This window comes from Bubalus kerabau, chromosome 8, assembly GCF_029407905.1.
Source record: "Bubalus kerabau isolate K-KA32 ecotype Philippines breed swamp buffalo chromosome 8, PCC_UOA_SB_1v2, whole genome shotgun sequence".
NCBI lineage: Eukaryota > Metazoa > Chordata > Mammalia > Artiodactyla > Bovidae > Bubalus > Bubalus kerabau.
The window spans coordinates 32,319,334-32,336,941 of NC_073631.1; the positions used below are offsets into that span (position 1 = coordinate 32,319,334).

A 17,608-nucleotide genomic window follows, 5' to 3' on the forward strand; every position below is an offset into this window, starting at 1 on the left:
ATTATAATTGCCAGGCTAAGACTAAAACAAGAATTATATAGTATTTTATATCTTACCTGAAATCTTTCTCCGTTCATAAATTTCAATACTTCAACAGTGAATGCCATGAGGAAGTTTCAACATATAAAATGCCTAGTAGTTTGCTACCTACATTCCTATTCAAAAGAATTACTCACCACAGAATTTGTTCACAAGATTTTTGAAGTTTCTTAAATAAATCCCCTAGGTATTCCAGACAAGAGAAAGGAGAGATCATTATTATGTTATTCTTCCTCTGATCATCATGGCTACTACCTCTCCCATGGCACCCTCCATGGATCAGGAAGGACTGGCAGATACCAGTGTTATTTGCAATATTCATTCTCTGTATAAGACCCAAGATTTTTTATAACATTATCCTTCCTTTCACAATAACCTCAATAATAGCTAACATTTATTTGGTATTTATTGTTGATGTTCAGTCGTTAAGTCATGTCCGACTCTTTGACCCCATGGACTCAGTGCACTAGGCCTCCGTGTCCTCTCCCAGAGTGTGCCCAGATTCATAACCATTGAGTCCGTGATGCTATCTAACCATCTCATCCTCTGCTGCCCTCTTCTGCTTTTGCCTTCGATCTTTCCCAGCATCAGGATCTTTTCTAACTAGTCAGTTCTTTGCATCAGGTGGCCAAAATATTGGAGTTTCAGCTTCAGCAGCAGTCCTTCCAATGAATATTCAGGATTGATTTCCTTTAGAATTGACTGGTTGGATCTCCTTGCAGTCCAAGGGACTCTCAAGAGTCTTCTCCAACACCACAATTCAAAAGCATCAATTCTGCAGCACTTAGCCTTCTTTATGGTCCAACTCTCACATCTATACATAACTACTGGGAAAACCATAGCTTTGACTATACGGACCTTTGTCAGCAAAATGATATCTCTGCTTTTTAATATGCTATCTAGGTTTGTCATAGTTTTTCTTCTGAGGAGCAAGTGTGTGTTTATGGCTACAGTCCCCATCCACAGTGATTTTAGAGCCCAAGAAAGTAAAATCTGTCACTGCTTCCATTTTTCCCCATCTATTTGCTGTGAAGTGATGGAACTCGATGCCATGATCTTAGTTTTTTGAATGTTGAATTTAAGCCAGCTTTTTCAGTCTCCTCTTTCACCCTCATCAAGAGGCTCTTTAGTTCCTCTTCATTTTCTGCCTTTAGAGTGGTATCTGCATATCTGAGGTTGTTGATATTGGGTATTTATTGTGTGCAAATACTGAGTTAAGCTTAATTCTGAAAACAATCCTCTACTCAGCATAAAAATGAATGAAATAATGCCATTTGTAGCAACACAGATGGACCTAGAGATTATCATACTAAGTGAAGTAAATCAGAGAAAAACAAATATTATATGATATCACTTATATGTGGAACCTAAAAAAAAAATGATACAAATGAACTTATTTGCAAAACAGAAACAGACTCACAGACTTAGAAAATAAATTTATGGTTACCAAAGGGGAAATGTATGGGGGAGGGATAAATTAGGAGTCTGGCACTGACATATACTCACTACTATATATAATAATAATAATTAACAAGGCCCTATTGTATAGCACAGGAAACTCTACTCCCTATACTATAGTAACTTACACAAGAAAAGAATCTGAAAAAGAATGGATGTATGTATAATGAATCACTTTGGTGTACGTCTGAAACTAACACAACATTGTGAATCAACTATCCTTCAATATAAAATAAAAACTAAAAACAAACAAACAAACAAAAAAAAACAGTCCTGTAAGATAGGAACTGTTATCTTCCTCGAAAAGATAAGGAAAGTGAACCATGGTGATTGTAAGTAACATACTCAGATATTGCAGCAATTAACTTATAATTGGGAACCCCAAAATAAGCTTTTAACCAAGGTATTAGAAAAATGTTTCCATAAATAGTAATGAAACTAGAAAACTTTCAAGCTAAAATGCTAGAAAAACTTTTACCTTCTGTCTATGCTTAGTCCCTATCTAGATTTTGTCCTATGCTAGGGCATGATATTCAATCCAGTTTAGCAGGTGTAAAGGAAAACATGCCTGTCATTTCTTCTAAAGTCTTAGCTATCAGCACATGTGTGTTAATTTATACTTTTTTAATGATAGTGACTGAGTGAAAGGCCAAAAGGTGATAAGTTGCACAGTCACTTTTGTATAAAATTTATGTTTTGATATCGTTATCAGTAATATAGGCAGTAAATTTTTTCTAAGAGAAATTCTGCTTTCTTCTCTATTACCTATTTTATTTGATATTTTATATTATAGATCTAATCAAGATGGGCTAACTTCTTTAGATTCCATTATGCTCTCAAACTGATTATAACCAAGGTATTTCATTCTATCTATAGACAAATCTTCCTGAAGTTTCTCTATTAAAAATTTTTAAATTATATAAGTCTGAATGGCCTTCTGTGGTTCTGGGGACACTGGCTTCTGTTCTAAATGGAACTGTTCATCCAGTATTTTCCATCATCTTTGCAAAAATTGTAACTGTAAGTAAAACTAATCCGCTAATATTTTTAACCATTTTAAACAAAGTGTGACCTGAGAGAACAGACCTGGGGTACCTTAACTCAACAAGGGGAAAATTGAGATGTGTGGTGGGTCACCCCTCGTGTGGGATCCATGATAGAAAGGTTAGCTAATGTTCTCAGGGGATAAGCCAGCCTCTATAGTGAAGTGTTGGGCTGTACCTTGTTAACTGGGCAATCAGTAAAGAAATTGCTTTGTTTTCTAATTCTGACTCCAGTGCTGTATCAGCATTCCAAAACACTGAAGTAATAAAAGAGACAAATATGGCTACTCTTTCTTTCAACTGGTCTGAACAATGACCATTTTTTATTACCAGTCAGAAAGAGGTAATAAGGAGTTCGGGACTGTGCTGGGACCCAGGAGAGCTGATGAATTCAAGGATCTTATTAGAGCCTGTTAAGTCTTCAGTTTTAACAACAGCAACAGTCCAAGACTGTTGACGCTGTGTCAACATAGATACCAATATATGTGTAGTTACTAATTTTAGGAACAATTTCTAGAGACATGTTAAAGGTCTCATATTGCAGGTGGTACTCTGAATAGAGGAATATTAAGAAACCTGAGTTATTAGAAATAATATTTCAATTAGAAAACTAATTTCAATAGTGTCTTTGAAAATATACAGTGATATTAATAGCAGATAGAGGACTCATTTGTCTGATTCCTTATTGATATATCTTAAGTGAGAGGATTTATGATGTTATTTTTCATTGAAGTAGTGTTATTTTTTATTTTACGTAATGAATGTAGAGGATAGAATAAGGTGCATTTTTTCCCCAGAAATATGTGGAAATTATTATGTTGAAATTCATTTTTAAAATTCTGATGAATAAATATTTTAGTTTTTTCTTTCTTTTATATTCTCCTCCAATCACCTGATTTAAAAAATCTACTCCTTTTCAGATGTTTGAAAATGATGATAAAACCACATTAAAACATGATGCAGAAATTTATTCCATGATATTTGTAATTTTGGGTGTTATTTGCTTTGTCAGTTATTTTATTCAGGTAAGCTTTTAATGAATTAACTGTGTACATGATTACTGTTTTGTGTCATCCTATTTGAGTTAAAAATAGTAACTAGATATAACTAAATAAAATACAAATAAGTAAATATAGTAACTAAATATTCCAAAGAAATGGAAAAGACAGTTAAGAATAAATGTAAATTTTTGTTTGTTTCTTTTCCAGGGATTATTTTATGGCAGAGCAGGGGAAATCTTAACCATGAGATTAAGACACTTGGCATTTAAAGCCATGTTATATCAGGTTGGTGGTTAGTTATTTTCATCTTATTTTATTTAAAATGTGTTTTTAAATATTCTAGTTTTTAGTTTTTTCTTCATAAACATTTTCTTAACATAACCTTTCCTTTGATCATTTAAAAGCATCCTTTTTGTGTCCCAAGCAGCATCTGACATCAGAATTCTTGTGATGTACTTTCCTAACAGAAGCAAGTCGAAAATTGTTATGTTCAAAAATGCAGCTTACAGAAAACAAGATGTAGAGTTCACTCCTTGTTCCTTGCATTTATCTTGACAAATCTCTTTCAATGTATAGTGTTCTAGAATCCGAATGGAAGGCTAACTTAAAACTGAAAAGGAGTGTTAAGAACTACAGTATCTCGAGGAACATGTTTAAAAAGGAGGAGTTAATTTCTCATAGTGCTTATTCACTGCTGGCTTCTTAAAGCAGTCATTCTTTCTGCCCGCATCAGAAGAGTGCTGAACTCAGATAACATGTCTAGCTTGCAACACACAATCATTCACACCTATGAAATAACTAAAAATAGGTGAATCAAATAATAATCTTGAAAAGTGAGTCGTGAGGGCAAATGGCAGCAATGTCTCAGATTGGCACCTCTAAAATTCTTTCAGGAGGCTGAGGTGTATTGGGTTACCCTGAAAGCCAGTAATCATTTGAAGCCCTTTGCCACACTTTCTGTCACCGGAGCTCACCATGCAGGAATCAATAGCTTCCTGCCAGGGTCATTTCTTTTCAAAAGTAGAGTTACTATCCCTCCAGCCGAGTCATCAAAACCAGTTTTTACATCTTGTGACTTTCAGCAGTAGTGCTCAAAGAACTGCTGAGTAACAAAACTCCTCCACCTTTGTGTGCTGTTAGAGGATTACAGATTAAAAAAAAAAAAAAAATGAGTGAGTTTCCCATAGCAACCTGATGCTTGGAAGCAGTTGGTACCTAACATCCTCTCTCAAAATGTCCTGTTAGAGACAATTGGAAGCACTCAATCCAGAAAAACAAAAATCTGCTTGATGGATCATAAAATGATTTAAAGACTACACATCTTGTGTAATTCTCATTAAGCTTGTACTTTTTTTTCTATGAATAATTTATGTTTTTACCTCAGATCTTTGATGAAATTAGGTGTGATTTTAATTGGCTAATACTATATTTCACATTTGTTGAAAATTTCTGCTCATTTTTTTTTGTGTGTGTGTGTATTTATGTTTTCCCACATTCAAGGACATTTATTTTCAATTTCCAGGAGCTTTTGAAAATGTTCCCTGAATATCTTAAATAGAAGAATATAAATTTTAACTTTTCCAATTATTACTTTGAACTTCTTTCTAGAGGTTTACAGGATGCTTTTGGTGGAGTATCCTAAGGCCGCGAGCCAGTTTAACCAGTAGATATTGTTAATCCAACAATATCTGATGGCTGATACTGGACATTAATCCTCTGCCTAGCATTAGCCATGTGACCATGAGGAGAGTAACATTCTTGGATTAAGTAGTGTCTGCCCATGAAAATACACCTACCTGTAAACTATAAGCTCTCCTTCTTCAGAACATACAAAGACACAAATAGAAACTGTGCTATTCAGTAGATATTATTCATTTCTCCCATAAATTCAACTGAGCCCCTTTCAGCTTACCATTTGTTTTCCCTCTTCATTCTTCAGCACTCTTTTTGCTTATTTGCTTTTTTAAAATTGGAAAAAAGAGTAATGTAACTGGCCTTTTCTTCATAAATGTCTTAGAAATTTCACTTTTGTCTGTTAGTAAGGGAAATTCCTAATGTACAGTTTTGCCCTAACTCCTGTTACTTGTTTTTTTCCCCTAAGATACAATTTTTTTTAAGTCTTAGAAAGCATGCTGAAACTTGCAGTGCTTTTTATAACCATTTTGAAACCTCAGTTGAAGTTGGTATTTATGGAATCAGGTGTGGTCTTTTTGTAGGTATAAAATTGCTATTTTATTTGATCACTTGAGATCCTTCCAGTTGAAAAGAATGTTCAAATTGTTGCTGACTTCAGTGATTATAAATAACTCATTGCTTATTATGTTTAAGGGCTTCTCTTATGGCTCAGCTGGTAAAGAATCTGCCTGCAATGCAGGAGATCTGGGTTCGATCCCTGGGTTGGGAAGATCCCCTGGAGAAGGGAAAGCCTACCCACTCCAGTATTCTTGCCTGGAGAATCCCACAGACAGAGAAGTCTGATGGGCTGCAGTTCATGGAGGTCACAAAGAGCTGGACATGACTAAGTGAGCACACAATGATAAATATTAGCCTATAGATCCATTTGGCTTTTTAAAAGATGTAAAGCTTATTTTTGCCTATTTCTCTCTAAACTGAATTGAGTAGGGCTTTGGCGCAGAGGGGTGGGAGGGGGCTCTAAATCATTAGATGATGGCGTTAGTGGAGATCACTAAGGAATCTCCAAAAAGATTTGAGGTAACAAATCCTGAAGCAGGAAAAACATATCATGAAACTCAACTGTAATGCTTCAGTTAGATGGCTTGATTAAAAATTCTGGCATTTGGTTGCCTAGGTTTAAATCCTGGCCTCAGTTCTTTCCAGCTGTTTGACCTTGGGCAAGTTAATCTCTCAGTTCCTCCTTCTTCTCATTTATAAAATATGGATAATCATAGTACCTGACTTATACTTGTGATGATTAAATGAGCAAAAACATACCAAGCACTTACAATGCCACTACCGTAGATTTTTACTTCTATTAGAATTATTGGCAGGAAAATGGGTTTTCTAGTATCGGAAAACTTAATGAAAGTGAAAGTTGCTCAGTCGTGTCCAACTCTTTGTGACCCCATGGAGTGTACAGTCCATTGAATTCTCCAGGCCACAATACTGGAGTGGATAGCTGTTCCCTTATTCAGGGGATCTTAGCCTAACTTATAATAATTTTACCATCAGGAAGATAAGAAGCAAGCTAATTTTTACTCAATACCAGCTGTGTTCCCAAAACTATACTAAGTGTTTTAGCATATAGTGCCTATGCTGAAAAGCAAACCCTAGAGTGAATAATTGCTGATTTGTTGAAAAGCAAGTTTGGATATCTTGCTGACTGAACATCATCACATAAGGACTAAGACTAGTCATATATGTATCCTTTGCCTTATGTATTAGAGCAATTACTATACTATAGAATCAGGAGTGTAGTATTAAATAATAAATTCTTTTTCATACTTCATATTGTATCTAAAACTTCTTTGGGTATTCCATGTCATGCTGAAATATAGAAATAATTACACAGTGTAAACTATATATATATATATATATATATATATATATATACACACACACACACATATATATATACATATAATTGCATTTGTGCATGCTCAGTCAGTCATGTCCAAAACTCTTCATGACACCATGGACTGTAGCCCACCAGACTCCTCTGTCCATGGGATTTCCCAGGCAAGAGTAGTTGGCAAACCACCCCAGTATACTTGCCATGAGAACCTCATGAACTGTATAAAAGGCCTTTTAAAGAGATATGATACCTAAAGATGAGTCTCCCAGGTCTGAAGGTGTCCAATATGCTACTGGGGAAGAGTGGGGGAGAATTACCAATAGCTCAGAGTGAATGAAACAGCTGGGCGAAAGTGGATACGATGCTCAGTTTTTGATGTGTCTGGTGACGCAAGTAAAATCTGATGCGGCAAAGAACAGTATTGTATAGGCAAACTGGATATGGTCAAGCAGGAGAGGGTAAAAACATCGACATCCTGAGAATCAGCAAACTAAAATGGACAAGAATGGGCAAATTTAATTCAGATGACCATTATATCCATTACTGTGGGCAAACAATGCCATAGAAGAAACAGAGTAACCCTTATAATCAACAAGAGTCTGAAATACAGTACTTGAGTGCAACCTTAAAAAGGACAGAATGATCTTGGTTCAAGACAAACCATTCACCATCACGGGAATTCGAGTATATGCCCCTACCACTGATGGAAGAGATGGAAAGAATACATGGATGAACTGTATAAAAAAAGATCTTAATGAACCAGGTTACTATGATGATGTGGTTAGTCACCCAGAGTCAGACATTCTGGAGTGTGAAGTCAAGTGGGCCTTAAGAAGCACTGCTGTTAATAAAGGTAGTGGATACAATGAAATTGCAGCAGAACTATTTAAATCCCTAAAGGAGGATGCCATCAAGGTTTTGCATTCATTATGTTAGCAAATCTAGAAGACCCAGCAGTGGCTACAGGACTGGAAAAGGTCAATCTCATCCCAATTCCCAAGAAGGGTAGTACCAAAGAATGTGCTAACCATCAGACAATTGCACTCTCTCCCATGCTAGTAAGGCATGCTTAAAATCTTGCATGCTAGGCTTCGGCATTATACAAACCAAGAATTTCCAGATGTCTAAACTGGGTTTAGAAAAGGAAGAGGAACTAGAGATCAAATTGCCAACATTCGCTGGATTATAGAGAAAGCAAGGGAATTTCAGAAAAACTTCTATCTCTGTTATATCGACTACGCTAAAGCCTTTGACTGTGTGGATCATGAAAAATATGGAAAGCTCTTAAAGAGATGGGAATACCAGACTGTCTTATCTGTCTCCTGAGAAACTGTATTCTAGTCAAGAAGCAGCAGTTAGAACCCTGTATGGAACAACTGATTGGTTCAAGATGGGGAAAGGAGTACAACAGAGCTGTCTGCTGTCACCCTGATCGTTTAACCTATATGCTGAGCACATCATGAGAAATGCCAGGCTGGATGAGTTACAAGCTGGAATCAAGATAGGCGGGAGAAACATCAACAACCTCAGATATGCGAATGATACCACTCTAATGGCAGAGAGCGAAGAGGAAATAAAGAGCCTCTTGATGAAGCTGAAGGAGAAAAGTGAAAGAGCCGGCTTAAGAATAAATATTTTTTAAAAAACCAATAAAATACAGCCCATTACTGCATGGCAAATAAAAGGGGAAAAGGTGGAAATAGTGACAGATTTCCTCTTATTTGGCTCCAAAATCACTGCAGACAAGTGACTGCAGCCATGAAATCAGAAGACGATTGCTTATTGGCAGGAAAGCGATAACAAACTAGACAGGGTGTTGAAAAGCAGAGACATTACTCTGCCAACAAAGGTACGTATAGTCAAAGCTATGGTATTCCCAGTGGTCATGTATGGTTATGAGAGTTGGACCATAAAGAAGGCAGAACACCAAAGAATTGATGCCTTCGAACTGTAGTGCTGGAGAAGATTCCTGCAAGTCCCTTGGACAGCAAGAAGATCAAATCAGTCAATCTTAAAGATCAACCCTGATTATTCACTAGAAGGACTGATGCTGAAACTGAAGCTCCAGTATTTTCGTCATCTGATTCAAACAGATGACTCATTGGAAAAGTCCCTGATGCTGGGAAAGATCAAGGCAGAAGGAGAAGAGGGCATCAGAGAATGAGATGGCTGGATGGCATCACCGATGCAATGAACATGAACTTGGGCAAACTCCAGGAGACGGTGGGGGACAGGGAGGCCTGGTATGCTGCAGTCCATGGGGTCACAAAGAGTCCAACATGACTGGGCGACTGAACAACAACAGAATCAGGAATGTAATATTAAATAATAAATTATTTTTTATACTTTTACTTTATATTGTATCTAAAACTTCCTTGGGTATTCCATGTCATGTTGAAATATAGAAATAATTATGCAGTGTAAACTATATATATATATATATATTCTATGAGTGCATGCTCAGTCACTCAGTCCTATCCAAAACTCTTTGCAACCCCATGGTCTCTAGCCCACCAGACTCCTCTGTCCATGGGATTTCCCAGGCAAGAATACTGGAGTTAAGTTGCCATTTGCTTCTTCAGGGGATCTTCCCAACCCAAGGATCAAGCCTGCTAGTATACAATAAAAACCAAGTAATGTCTTCTAGATCAGGAGCGCCGTAGTTAAAATTACCGTTCATGTGTGTTCACAATAAGATAGGCTCTTGACTGAGGTTCTATTCTCAACACCACTACTGTATCGTGCAGATCGTGATCTCTATAAAATGCCCTTTGAGCATCTAGACCCTAAGTTGTTTGGGACACCGTCTCAATCCAGGGGTTTACAGAGTAGTGACGTCACGCTAGGACTGCAATTCCCCCTGACCCCTCCCGTATTCCTCCATAGGGGCTTTCTTCTTACATAGCAGCATGATTAATGTACCACCTTCTATCTGTCTTGTTTTTGTTTCCTTAGCTGGCAGAAACGTGTTACCTGGGCATCAGGGCCCTGGCTGGGTTTAGTAATTCAAGAATTCTTTTGCTCTTCACTCACCAAAAATCAGTCATTTTTAGAGCCAGTCTCCACATAGTTTTAAGCCATAAGAGGTTTAAGTAGTTTGAGTGCATGGGAGGAAACATTCAATAGCTAAGGAAAGAAAATCAGCATTCCTCAAAGTTGAGAAGTGCTAAGTGCTATCTGTATTTGATGTTGAAAATGAAATTGGTTATAACATTATGCTTTTATTGTGTGTATTTTTGACCTATCAAATTGCATGCTTTTTTGGCTGCAGGGGTTTTACAGCAGGCTTTCTGCCTCTTTAGCTTCTCACAATGCCCAGTACTTATAAGATCTAGGTGGGAATGTAAAGTGTCAGGGAAAATCTTGCCTATATAGGTCCTGAAGAGAAGGAAACAGATTTTTTTTTTAAATCTTTTCTAAGTTTAGACAGAAAGTTTGGAAATATTTCTAACGTGTCTTGTGCGTTACCTTACTTTTTTAGTAAAAGCTGCTCTCCACAAAAATTACTTGTGCAGTAAAATTATAAATTACTTGGTGGTTCAAAATGATCATTTTAAACACCGATTATTATATAGTGTTGTAGCATGGTAAAGAGTCCAAGCTGTTGGGCTTAAGTTCTTCAGTTTGTATCTACATACAGATCTTCATGAAGTAAGAAAAAAATTTATTTGCTCCACAAATTTTAAGTGCCTGTGAGTAAAGAGGCAGGCAAATAAATGCTTTCAAAGTTAATATAGTGCTTCCCTGGTGGCTCAGACAGTAAAGAATCCACCTGGAATGCAGGAGACCTGGGTTCGATCCCTGGGTTGGGAAGATACCCTGGAGAAGGGCATGACAACTCACTCTAGTATTCTTCCCTGGAGGATCCCTTTGGATAGAGGAGCCTGGCAGGTTGCAGTCCATGGGCTGCAGAGTCGGACACGACTGAGCAAATAGGCACACAGCACAAGTTAATACAGCACAATCACAAGTCAAAGAATTTTTTGATAACCATTTTAATTCTCTTTTTTCTTTAGGATATTTCCTGGTTTGATGATAAAGAAAACACCACAGGAGCCTTGACAACAATATTAGCCATAGATATAGCACAAATCCAAGGAGTATGTATATTGCTTTTATTTTTAAATGGTGTATGTTTGTGTTACACATGAGTGCATGTACACATATGTGTCTTTGCATATATGTGAGCTATGCTGAGATGACCTACATCATTAAGGAGATCAGGTAAGTCTCAGGGCTAACAGGAAGCTCTCAATGAAAGATATAAGGAAGCCTTTCAGTTCTGGACATTTTTAACTAAAAATAAAGGGCATTTAGGACACATAATAGGATAACCAGAGGACTACAGAAAATATCAAGAATGAGTTAGACAAAAAAGCTCAGAATTAGATAGTAATATAAGAATAACAAAATTAAAACACACAAATAACTTGGAAGTTTTAAAAGAAGAAAGTTTAATTTTTCTTTCCCCCCAGAAAATAAAATCTCATTTAAGTAATATGTAACAAGTTAAATTCATGTGTATCTGGAAATGGTTCTGTGCTATTGTTATACAGATCAAGTTAAAGAGTTATGTGTAATCATGACTGGTCACAATAGGTGTAAATAAAATGTACACTGAGGCACAATATTCAAAATCAATGACAGAATGACTAGCATAATGTATGTCAAAGTGATGCTTAAATAAGTATGGGGAGTAGGATAGTATGGAAGAGATAAAGAGTAATTTATTAGCTTTCATCCAGTTATTTTAATAAAATTAATCTTTTATTACAAGTGGAGTTTCAACTACGATTGAGAAAAGAAATGTAAAACAAAATTTTTCCAATTTGAATTTAAGTGAGATAAAGTTTTTGCTCTCTTTGTTAAAATAAGAATTCTACCAGTTATAAACTTTCATTTTTCCTTACGTATGTGGAGAAAAGGAAAGTCAATGATGCACCTCTGAAGGACAGAAAAATCTTAACAGTTTTTGGTTGTTGTTGTTATTGTTTAGAAATGCTGAAATGTTGATTACAGCACTGCTATCAGAGCAACAAATTGTCAACTAAAACAGCTCTTCAAAATTGTGTTTTCTTTTGGAAGCTATTTCCACAAGACATGGCCACTATTCTAATTTTTGTAACTTTTGCAAAACCTCTTTTTCAATATATACATTCAAGGAAATAGATTTCTAATACTAGAGAATAGAGCAAGTTGGTTACAATTATAAACATTCACATGCTTCTGTATTGGTTTAGAAAACTAATTTAATGATGTAGAAAGACCTAAAAAGGAAAGGGGGCATCATCTTCATCGCTTCCTGAAACTCTTTTTTATAATTTTTAAAACAAGGCTCTAAATTTCATTGGATAGCATTTAAATTTTAAAGTAAGGCTGAGAAGCTAGATTTTACCGATATAAATGGGAAAAAAATGATGGATAGAATTTCACTTAGTCATTAAGGAATGAGGATAGCAATAATCCTCCATAGCACAATAGAATGAGATGAATGGCAACATCTGTATTTAGAAATTCAAGGGTTCACTAAATTTGGCAGAAATATCAGTCCCTATTACTTTGCCAACAAAGGTTCGTCTAGTCAAGGCTATGGTTTTTCCTGTGTTCATGTACGGATGTGAGAGTTGGACTGTGAAGAAGGCTGAATGCCGAAGAATTGATGCTTTTGAACTGAGGTGTTGGAGAAGACTCTTGAGAGTCCCTTGGACTGCAAGGAGATCCAACCAGTCCATTCTGAAGGAGATCAGCCCTGGGATTTCTTTGGCAGGAATGATGCTGAAGCTGAAACTCCAGTACTTTGGCCACCTCATGCGAAGAGTTGACTCATTGGAAAAGACTCTGATGCTGGGAGGGATTGGGGGCAGGAGGAAAAGGGGACGACAGAGGATGAGATGGCTGGATGGCATCACTGACTCGATGGACGTGAGTCTGTGTGAACTCCGGGAGTTGGTGATGGACAGGGAGGCCTGGCGTGCTGCGATACATGGGGTCGCAAAGAGTCGGACATGACTGAGCGACTGATCTGATCTGATAATTCCATTTAGATCTCCATTCTACAAAACTTTTTTTTTCCTTTGCTGTGTGAATGTTTTTCTCTTACTACCTATCATCATTCAGATCTTTTAAGAATTCAGTGAAGTAGGAATTCTTACTACCAGCTATACTTTATAAGTAAGACATTTCTTTTAGTAAGTATTTACTTGAATGAAAAGAACAAGTTAGTACTAAAGACCAACACTGCTTTCCTAAAATCTCTTAGTTGTGTCAAATGATAATGTTGTCTCTTATCAAGAGAAATTAATGAGAATATTTGTCAGTGTGGTTCCTCATAAGCATTTGACTAATACCATTTGATCATTTGAAAATTTCCTGTTGCAGTTAGTAAATGTTGTTCTCATGATAACTTCTGGGCAAGTCAAATCATTTTCATTGAATAAGAAGTAGTAGCTAAAGACTGCTGCTGCTAAGTCTCTTCAGTCGTGTCTGACTCTGTGCGACCCCACAGACGGAAGCCCACCAGGCTCCCCTGTCCCTGGGATTCTCCAGGCAAGAACACTGGAGTGGGTTGCCATTTCCCTCTCCAATGCATGAAAGTGAAAAGTGAAAGGGAAGTTGCTCAGTCGGGTCCGACTCTTAGAGACCCCATGGAGTACAGCCTACCAGGCTTCTCCATCCATGGGATTTTCCAGGCAAGAGTACTGGAGTGGGGTGCCATTGCCTTCTCCGTAGCTAAAGACTAGATGGCTGGAATACCCAATGACCCATTTAAAGTTGCAGAATTTGAAAAGCAAAGCAACAAAAGAAGGATACAAAGAATGAGACTGTATCTGCTGCTGCTGCTGCTAAGTTGCTTCAGTCGTGTCCAACTCTGTGCGACCCCATGGACTGCAGCCTACCAGGCTCCTCCGCCCATGGGATTTTCCAAGCAAGAGTACTGGAGTGGGTTGCCATTGTCTTCTCTGGAGACTGTGTCTACTAGCATATAATTCACATAAACCCTTGCTTTGCCATATATAGGTAGAATCATATCTAACTTGAATGGATTCTCTATCAAAGGAAGAATTATTTCCAAATCCCATTTGACCAGTATTTCTTTTCTCACAAAGACACACCACACTAGAGATGAATCAGAAAACAATAATTCAGGGTCATATTTCCTATCATATCAACTTGAGGAAGATATATTTCCATCTCAGTTTCTTCATCATGCAATTTCAGTCACATGTTATTTTTATCAAATGTAATAGGGTAAATGTTCATGAACTAGCCCCTTAATAACATAAATATTATTATGAAACCCTTACTAATGACCAAAAGTCTAAGCTCCAGGTCATTTTTAGATGTACTGATACTCTGAGAGTCTTGAGAAAAACATGTTAGTGAACTAAGGTTATAGGACAAAATGATTCATGAAATAGTTGATTGAATACAACCATTTTAACTGGCATTATTTCAGCCCAAGGTAATGGCTTACTGCCATTACAGCTGTCAACAGACTATTTTCTGTGTAAAATGTAGTTTTATTAAAGGTATAGAGCCATTTTAAATTCTTGGGAGACTGAATTTCACAGAATTACAAGGTACTGTTTCTGTATATTTTAGCAACTCCTCTTCATCAACCAGAAGGCTTACCTCACTTTTGTCCTTAAGAAGGCCACAACATACACTTGATATACCACTGACAGACACAATGTTAGTTCCAAGAATTCTCATCAGAACTATAGTTTCATTGCCCCCCAAGAAATAGAAATTTCATTTATTAATTCCAAGAGCCCAATGAATTGATTAGGTAGAGCTTGGCTATCATTGCCTAGACAATGGTGACCTCACTTCTTGATTAAATTTTTTGACATGGAAAGAGTATAAAACAGCTTAACATTACTTAACAATGTGAGTAGTCACTGAAATCACTTTACCACAGTATAATGTTAGTGTATAATTGCTGTTTGCCTTACAATTTTAGGTTGAATTCATTGAGACATTATCAAGTCTATAGCAAAACCTAATATAGTGGTTCAAGGTGGTTCTTCTTATAAAGAAAAATTTCAATCTCAGTCCTGAACTCAATACTCCATAGTAAAACTTTACCGCTGCTAAACCCACAAACTGTTGGGAAGACAAATCAAGAAATTCAACTTCTGCTTTTGACCAAAAAAATAAGAGAAAGCTATAGGGACAAATGGACTTCACTGAGCATACTGGTCCAAATGTGTAATTAGTTCAGTTCAGTGGTCAGTGGTGTCCGACTCTTTGCCACCCCATGAATCACAATACGCCAGGCCTCCCTGTCCATCACCAACTCCCGGAGTTCACTCAAACTCACGTCCATTGAGTCGGTGATGCCATCCAGCCATCTCACCCTCTGTCGTCCCCTTTTCCTCCTGCCCCCAATCCTTCCCAGCATCAGAGTCTTTTCCAGTGAGTCAATTCTTCACATGAGGTGGCCAAAGTACTGGAGTTTCAGCTTTAGTATACTTCCTTCCAAAGAACACCAGGACTGTTCTTCTTTAGAATGGACTGGTTGGATCTTCTTGCAGTGTAAGGGACTCTCAAGAGTCTTCTCCAACACTACAGTTCAAAAGCATCAATTCTTCGGTGCTCAGCTTTCTTCACAGTCAACTCTCACATCCATATATGACTACTGGAAAAACCATAGCCTTGACTAGATGGACCTTTGTTGGCAAAGTAATGTCTCTGCTTTTGAATATGCTATCTAGGTTGGTCATAACTGTCCTTCCAAGGAATAAGCATCTTTTAATTTCATGGCTGCAATCACCATCTGCAGTGATTTTGGAGCCCCCAAAAATAAAGTCTGACACTGTTTCCCCTTCTATTTCCCATGAAGTGATGAGACCAGATGCCATGATCTTCGTTTTCTGAATGTTGAGTTTTAAGCCAACTTTTTCACTCTCCTCTTTCACTTTCATCAAGAGGCTTTTTAGTTCCTCTTCACTTTCTGCCATAAGGGTGGTGTCATCTGCATATCTGAGGTTATTGATATTTCTTCTGGCAATCTTGATTCCAGCTTGTGCTTCTTCCAGTCCAGCATTTCTCATGATGTACTCTGCATATAAGTTAAATAAGCAGGGTGACAATATACAGCCTTGACGTACTCCTTTTCCTATTTGGAACCAGTGTGTTGTTCCATGTCCAGTTCTAACTGCTTCCTGACCTGTATATAGGTTTCTCAAGAGGCAGGTCAGGTTGTCTGGTATTCCCATCTCTTTTAGTAAATTCATTTATTTTCCACAAAATACTTTATTAATGAATAATATGAATAACAACAAGCCTTAAACACCTTCATTTTCGCAAACTTTATAAATTTGTCCAACTAAACCTTTTTTTTTCCTCTACAAATATTTTTGCCACCATCAGTTGTAGTACATCCTAGCAGGTTACACTTAGGTTGTACTCGTCTAGGGTTTTGTCTCAACTTCTTTGAAAATATTCTCAACTGTAGTTGTTGCATACAGATTATCCATAGCAGCTAATTTTTCAGTCACTTCAAACTTGACATTGACTCATCAAAAAAAACAACAATTAAGCAGTATAACTGTTTAGGTCAATCCATCAAGAGCCAGGGAAACTACTTAAAATGACCTACCTTGATTTTCAATTGATCATTGATATTTTTGTTGTTCTCAACTTTTTGAGCAATAGTTTTCATATCATCTGATATAAATTTATGCTCTCTGAACACATCTCTTCCACTACTGCAATCAAACATGATTTAATTAACTATCTGTGACTTTCTTTACTTAGCTAATAAATGAGCTGCTCAGAAACTTATTTAGATTCAGCTTCATTTTCACTTTTTAGTTTTATGAATAAATTGTTAAGATGTGTTATTCCACTTTAATTTTCTAATTTTTATAAATGTTACTTTCCTGTGAGTTAGGAATTTTATGATGAGTGCTGTCTCCTAATGTTGACGTGTTCTGTTTCTTTTTAGAACTACACAGTATCATAGCATAATAAACACAACACTGTGGCATCTAATTACAACACAAAGTGATCCACAGCCTATTGTGCCTTAAAAGCAGACATCCCAAAGTCCACTTTTCTCTTCCTTTCTTGTCTTTAGATGATGGACATCAATGGTAATTTTAAAAATTTGAATAAAATACCATAGTACAGCAACACACGTGGCACTCAACATGCTGCCAAATTACAGTTGCCTCCCACTGAGCAGCAATACAAAGTGAGGAGAGGGGCACGTAAGGTTTCTCTAGCAATGCCTCAACTTCCATCATTTTAGCGCTAAGATAGCCATAGACAATAGGTAAACAAAGAGACATGGCTGTGTTTCAATAAAACTTTGTTTATGGACACTGACATTTTCATTTGTAGAAATTTGATGTGGGTCTTTTTCATTTATCCTCCTTATCTCTTAACTTTCTGAGTGTGTGCTATACAATTATAATAACTTTTAAGGCCATTATCTGCTACATCTAACATTTCTGTCAGTTCTGAGTCTGTTTCAATTTATTGATTTTTATGCTCATTAAGGGTCCTTTTTTGCTGCTTTTTAGCAT

At 36.9% G+C, this 17,608-nt stretch overlaps 1 protein-coding gene across 1 annotated transcript in view; it reads left to right on the forward strand.

The window, feature by feature from the left end:
* The window catches only part of ABCB5 (ATP binding cassette subfamily B member 5), a 120,588-nt gene that overhangs the window by 69,712 nt on the left and 33,268 nt on the right, over positions 1–17,608 (forward strand). The window contains exons 16-19 of the mRNA XM_055589953.1: positions 2,374–2,517; positions 3,461–3,565; positions 3,749–3,826; positions 11,090–11,173. Of these exons, the coding sequence (XP_055445928.1) occupies positions 2,374–2,517; positions 3,461–3,565; positions 3,749–3,826; positions 11,090–11,173 (411 nt within the window). The remainder of the gene's footprint in view (positions 1–2,373; positions 2,518–3,460; positions 3,566–3,748; positions 3,827–11,089; positions 11,174–17,608) is intronic.